Source organism: Myotis davidii, unplaced genomic scaffold (assembly GCF_000327345.1).
Source record: "Myotis davidii unplaced genomic scaffold, ASM32734v1 scaffold329, whole genome shotgun sequence".
NCBI lineage: Eukaryota > Metazoa > Chordata > Mammalia > Chiroptera > Vespertilionidae > Myotis > Myotis davidii.
In genome coordinates this window covers 2,520,119-2,527,208 of record NW_006300374.1, presented here as the reverse complement: position 1 = coordinate 2,527,208, position 7,090 = coordinate 2,520,119, and the positions used below count along the sequence as shown (strand labels likewise).

Sequence of the window (7,090 nt, the reverse complement as noted above, 5' to 3'; positions counted from 1 at the left end):
CAATGTAAGGAAGTAAGTGCTATGCTAGAGAGCTGAGAACTCTCCTGGGGTCAGGAAAGGTTAACCTGGCATTTAAAGAATCTAATTTTACCAGGTTTTAAGGCAGGTGAAGGGTAAGGAGATCAATGAAATCCACAAAAGTCTATTACATTAACAATTAAAATGGGGCAACCACCATTGAAGGAGCGTAACCTAGCGCCTCCCACAAAACACTCGCAAGACATGACTTGAAAACCACTGAGTTCTGTAGGAGGTGACGAGGGGTTTAAACAAGGCGGTGTGTAGGAAATGTGAAGAAAGGCACAGAGAAGGATAAAAATTTGAGAGATTTTCGAGGGGAAAATGATCTCCAACATTAGGTAACCAATTTGACACTGGGAACAGGAGAGAGAAGAATATTAGGGCACTTTGCAGTTTGGGGGCTTAAGTCATTAGATGGTGAAAACTCCAAAATTAAAAAGAGAAGGGGAAGGGGGAAGAACAGCTTGGAGAAAACGTAATCTTTCAATTTAGGATATGTTGAATTTGCGGAGCCTGGAGATGTATAGCTTCATCTCGTAAGGCCCAATAAATTGCCAAAGAAAACATCTCTGAGTCTAACTCTGTAACAGCTGGTCATCAGGTACGATTACATAAAGTATTTCTAGAGAATGAATACCAAAGAACTAAAGTTAAAATGAAATATTATAGAATTGAATAAAATATTACAACAAATATTACAAAGGGTCAATAACTTCATATATAAGCACATAATTATATATGAAAGAAACACAATAATATAAAAGTCTACTAAGTCTCTTACTATAAAGGATATGCATTTATATACTACACTGTTTCCATTAAGGACTGAAGATGGCTTACAACAAAAATATATGTAGTACAATGATATAATGTAAATAATGATAATAATAAAATGTAAAAATATTTTTTAAAAAATTAGCACCAGGAGAAATCAGAACTAGGAAGAAGAAACAAGATATGCAAGCTGTGAGGACTTCAGAAACACCATTGTTGACATCCAAACTGAAAAGTTTAACAAAAGTTGCATGACTTTTACTCTCCATTAGGAGAAAACACAGCAATTTCTCCCTTTACAAAAGACATTTTTTTTGAATACCACCCCCAATGCAAAAGACAGAACTTCACGACAAAAATATTTCTAAATTAAAGTTAACTCACTACCTTACCCCTATTTCTCAAATGTCATGCGATTGCAGGACAGTTAACTATTTCTAAAAACACTCCACACAGACATGTGGGGCTATTACGACAGCAAACAACAGGGAAGGGTTCCATAAAGTGCTTCTCTGTGGTACCCTTTGATGGAAACGAAGAGCCAAACATCTAAGCAGCACTGGATGAAGACATCTGGGTGGGGGAAGAAAGGAGAGGGAGGGGGAAGTGAACATGAAATGGGCGAGGTATATAGATCTCTGATGGTCCATCCTGATCCATAAAAGAATGAATACAATTTTGAGGAATGGATGAACTACACATTCTTCAAACCATAGCAACTGGGCTTTGGACAAAGTTCCATAAGGGCAGAGTAGAAGTGAGGTAGGAATCTCTGGCGAGCACCCAAAAGTTATATACTGTGTTGCCCGAGGATGCAACCACAAGAGGTGAATATTATATGAGCACAGTATGGCTGACAGCCTTTCATAAAAATTAAGGAGCCTAACTAAAGGCCATCCCACATTGGCACAAAAGAGGTAATTACAGGCCCCCGGAATTAAAGGGCATGTGCAAAATGCACAAAATAAAGACCTACAGAAAGCAAACACATAAAAATATTCGCTTGCACATAAATCTAAAGAAAAGCAAATCAAAAGACAGTTTCATTTTGCAACTATAAGCTAAGCAAAAGACTAACTGTAAAAATTCAATGTTGTGTGGATTTTAAGAAAAGAGTTATATTCCAAATTTGTTAGAAAGAATCAAAATTTCCCAGGATAAGAGAAACAGTTAAGAAAACTATGATATACAAATGTATCTGTGCATAAAAATGATGATGCATGATAAATGTGAACAAATATGAGAAGATGCTTATGAAGGTGACGTACTCAAACTGTATATATGGGCATGCAGACAAACACGTGGCCGGGTCACAGAGCAAGTCAGCGAAACCTGCCTGTTTACGAGCTCTGCCAGCCGGCCCGGGAAAGCTCTCAGGAGCTGCAGGCAGAAGTTGCCATCCCAGGCCTTGCCCAGCACGGACCCCATCTGCACTCAGGCTTACCCTCTCTTTGCCTGCCCAAGGTCCAACCTCATCTCCAACCTTATCCTCCAAATCTGACAACGTCTCCTTTTCCTTCTTCTTTCATTCTCACAACACCCAGTGAGGTAGGTATTTTAAAGAAATAATTAAATGAATGAATAGCTGCAAATCAAAGCTCAAAACGGAAGCTTTGTTTCCAGACCTTCCAACTGGACGAGCTTCTTGAGCTTCTTACTTCAGCGACGTCCTTCACGGTTTCCCTGCACATGGCTTCTTGGCCGACTGGGCAGGGCCAGAAGCCAGGGGACGGGCTTCTGCAGCCCCAGGAACCGGTCTTCCTTGCTTCTCAAGGCCCGGTGAGTGCTCAACAGAAGACGCTGAATTATCTAAGAAGAAGAGATGAGGTTTCCTAAGACACTCCTTTTACCATTTCTAAATTTCATTTTATATTGGGAGCATTAGTCCAGCGAATCAGACCTCAGAAAAAAAGTCTAGATTTGGAGAGTTTGTGTCTTCTGGATTTAAAATATATTAGCCCTAGCCAGTTTGGCTCAGTGGAAAGAGCACTGGCCTGCAGACGGAAGGGTTCGGGGTTCAATTCCGGTGCAGGGTACATGCCCAGGTTGTGGGCTATTCAATCCTCTGTGTGGGGTGTGCAGAAGGCAGCCAATCAATGATTCTCTCTCATCACTGATGTTTCTATCTCTCTTTCTCCCTTCCTCTCTGAAATCAATAAAAGTATATTTAAATATATATATATAATATTAAACACACACAGAGCAACCAGAAAGAAACTATCTCATAGTTAGGGGAGAGCCACAAAACAACAGATGAAGATAATGACAGGCTCTATACATAATACAGTGTAGAAGGTCCCTGCCACCATTCAGGGTCCTTAGATGGCCTCCGACACTGGTATATGCAAAGCCCTCCCCACCTTCTCACTACCTGCCTAGGAAGTCGGCCACTACCATCCCAACATTAGAAAAGTCCACAGTAAAAGCTTAGAGACTCTGATTTAATTATATGGTTTTCCCATCAACAATTCTCCTGAGTCTACCACCCACTGAAACTGATTTTTAGCTACAGGCAAATCTAACAGAATAAGTAACCTGAAAGCATTCCAATGAAAAGAACACCAATCATACTTTGTAGACCTTATAAAGTGACAGACTAAGCTTCACGATAGGAAGATGGTTATGATGTTGCATAGAGTGACAGTTTAAGATGCTAAACCAAAACATACTTTGACTACACCTGGACTAGTCTTCGTATAGTAACAAAACTGAAAGGCTTGCGAGTAAACGGTAACAATTACTGTGCATTTGAATGAGTGACCTTTTGCAATTTTTATCTTTATTCTATGGTCCAAATTTTTCAGTAATGTGATTAAAATTTCCTAACAATTAAAAAAGAAAAAACTTTAATTCAATTTAATAAAAGAAAGCCATCCCTACATTATCCTTACCTTTCTAGTCACTGGTCCATCTCCCTCCTCTCTTTTCCTAATGAAGCTGTTAAGACTGGTCTATTTGCCCTGACCGGTTTGGCTCAGTGGATAGAGCGTCGGACTGAGGGGTCCCGGGTTTGATTCTGGTCAAGGGCATATACCTTGGTTGCGGGCACATCTCCAGTAGGGAATGTGCAGGAGGCAGCTGAATCGATGTTTCTCTCTCATCGATGTTTCTAACTCGCTTTCCCTCTCCCTTCCTCTCTGTAAAAAAATCAATAAAATATATTTAAAAAAAAAAAAGACTGGTCTATCTATCTCCTGACCCCCAATTTACCAAGGAGCTAGTGTTCACACACTGGGCAGGTGCCATTAGCTGGCAGCCCTGGAAATAACTCCATCCCTTCCCTTCTTTGGTTACAATCACAGTTCTGTATCATAAAACACTGACTGTCCTAAACTTCCCCTAGGACAGAGCTCTAAACACTTGAAGTGCTTTCTCCCCAGACTCACCTTCAGATCAAAACGACATCAGTGAGGCCTGGCCAGCATGGCTCAGTGGTTGAGCATCAACCTAAGAACCAGGAGGTAACCATTTCAATTCTCAATCAGGGCACATGCCCAGGTTGCAGGTTCGATTCCCAGTATGAGGCATGCAGAAGGCAGCCGACCAAGGATTCTCTCATCATTGATGTTCCTATCTCTTTCCCTCTCCCTTCCTCTCTAAAATCAATAAAAATATGTGTGTGTTTTTAAAAAACTACCTCAGTGATGGAGTTTTGTCTACCTCTGACATTCTCACCTTTATTTTCAAGCATCTTGTGCAGCTTCTCGTGCCTGTAGGTAGAGATGATCTGGAAGTTAACGACACTGGACACATTCAGTCCTTGGTCCTCCAGCAGCTTCAGGGATGCCGCGTTGATGAGTTGGTGGGACCGTTTGCATTTCTGAAGCCTGCACTCTCCCCTGACAAAGGACTTGCACACATGAAACTTGTTGCATTTGTCCTTGAGGATGCAGTAGCCATACAGGGCTTCACCTTTGTTGTAGCACAAACAGACCTGGGAGAGAAATGAGGCCACACTGAAAACATTGGTTTGCACTGTATCTTTTAAGCCAATAAATGACAATTTCTCCAACTGACAACTTCCGGTCACCAATGGCTATTAAAATCATTGGGTGGGCCCTTGCTGGTTTTGCTCAGTGGATAGAGCTTGGGCCTGCAGACCGAAGGGTCCCAGGTTCCGTTTAAGTCAAGGGCACGTACCTCGCTTGCAGGCTTCTCCCCGCCCCGGACCCTGGTCACGGCATGTGTAGGAGGCAACCAATCAATGTGTTTCGCTCATGTCGATGTTTCTGTCTTTCCCTCTCTCTTCCACTCTCTCTGAAAATCAATGGAAAAAATACCCTCAGGTGAGGACTAAAAAAAAAAAAAAATGCACTTTTTATAAAATCATTGGGTGGAAGGCGGGTGGGTAGTTACAGTACTCCCTCCGAGATCTCCCCAGCTGTTACTAACACACAGCTGCCTCTCTCTGACTTTGACCTTCTGTGGACCTACCTTACTTTACCAAAACCTGTAGGCAATGAGTTAATTCTAAGCAGGTACTAAAGGCTGGCCCTTTGCCTCAATTCTTCAGGGTAATTGCAGCTCGATCCCCACCATGAATCTAGTCAAAGCCTGACTTTGCCTTGCTTGTAGCTTGTCCTTCCCTGTAACCTGCTTCCCTCTTATTTTATCTTACCAAGTTTTTGCAAAGAGCCCTACTTCAAGAAATCACACACACCTAAATCCCTCTGTGTGGGGAAACCAACCTAGACAGGTAATGTGAACAGATCATTTGTCAGCCAGACAGGGGCATTTGTTTAGGCAGCACTATAATAATTACATTAGGGCAACTGCTGTAAGCTGGGTCTGTCCCAGGCGAACCAAGACCCTCCTGGTGGGGACCTTCATAAGGATGGGTCAGGCTGTCACCCCTAAAATCGCTCTTAAGCTCACACACAAAAAAGATGATCAGGCATTGTGTTCCTCCTGGCAAAATAGTTGGAATGTACCTGACCCAGGACATACCAAACCTAGCTTCAATATCTGAAGAAACGAGAAAGGAGATGGGCGCCGATAAGAAACCTCCTGGCTCCTAAGGCTGACCTCCTGGTCAGCCTGTGGGTACACGCTGCTGCCTTGAGGGCAGCCTCTGCCATCTGAACCAAAGGCTCCAGCTTTGGGGCCTTCGTCCCTTCCAGACCCTGCCATCTCTCAAGTTAAAATGGGACCACAATCCTGAACCACCCTCTCTTTCCCAACACCCTCCCTGCTTCTCACCCCTCTTCTGGCAACTCGGGAGTGTCTGTAATAGAATCACTGGGCCAGATTAGAAAACTCAACTTTTAATGGGTGGTCTCTTAGAACATTTTATTTTGAGGGTTCCAACTATTTTTTTTAACATATATATATTTTAATCTTCACCCAAGGATGTTTTTTTCATTGATCTTTAGAGAGAGAGTGAAAGGGCGGGAGAAGAGGGAGAAAAACATCAATGTGAGAGACCATCCACTGGTTGCCTCCCCCAGGAGCCCAACCAGGACCAGGCTTGAACCTGCAACCGAGGCACATGCCCTTGATGGGCAATTGAACCCAAGACCCTTCGGTCCATGGGATGACGCTCTAATCACTGAATAAACCAACCAGGGCTTTTAATTTATATATTGATTTGAGAGAGAGAAACATTGACCTGCTGTTCCATCCATTTATGCATTCCATTGGTTGACTCTTGTATGTGCGCTGATGGGGGATCGAACCCATAAACTTGGTGCCTTGGGACAATGCTCCAATCAACTGAGCTAACCGGCCAGAGCTAGGAATCCAACTATTTTATTTTTAAAAAGTATTTGTGTCTAGCTAAACGGTTACAAACATACTAACTTCACCATAATAGCAGTTAAAATGGGTACTCTTTAAGTATAAAACTGAGTCATGTTGCTTTGAAGCAATTAAAATTTATGTCTAAGACTGTCAAAAAAGTAAATGGGGATAAATACTTGTAACAAATATGACCATAAAATGAATTTTTATCATTAAAAACATTGTATAAATTAACAGGAAAAGACAAATGCCCCCATTAAAAAAAAAAAATAGGCAAAAGCATAAACAGGTAATTCACACAACACCAGCTTCATAGACAGACCTAAATTCAAATCTGCCATTTATCATGTGACCTAAGGCACGTTAATCTGAGACTCAGTTTCCTCACCTGTAAAATGGGGTCAAGTTATTAAGGAACTAAAGTACATAAACTGCTTAGCATCTAGTAAATACTCAAAAAACCTGTAGCCTTTATAATTATTCCTATACCACAGGGGTCCATCCCTCCCTGAGTATCAAAGTCTAGTAAAATCAGAGACTCCAGAAAGGTCACCAC

At 41.9% G+C, this 7,090-nt stretch overlaps 1 protein-coding gene across 1 annotated transcript in view; it reads right to left on the bottom strand.

Moving 5' to 3' along the window:
* Window positions 1-2,445: 2,445 nt before the first annotated feature.
* The window catches only part of ZC3HAV1L (zinc finger CCCH-type, antiviral 1-like), a 5,822-nt gene continuing 1,177 nt past the window's right edge, over window positions 2,446-7,090 (bottom strand). Inside the window, exons 3-4 of the mRNA XM_015572665.1 lie at window positions 4,471-4,729; window positions 2,446-2,604 (exon numbers count right to left, since the gene is read on the bottom strand). Coding sequence (XP_015428151.1) covers window positions 2,468-2,604; window positions 4,471-4,729 — 396 coding nt within the window. The 3' untranslated portion in view covers window positions 2,446-2,467. The remainder of the gene's footprint in view (window positions 2,605-4,470; window positions 4,730-7,090) is intronic.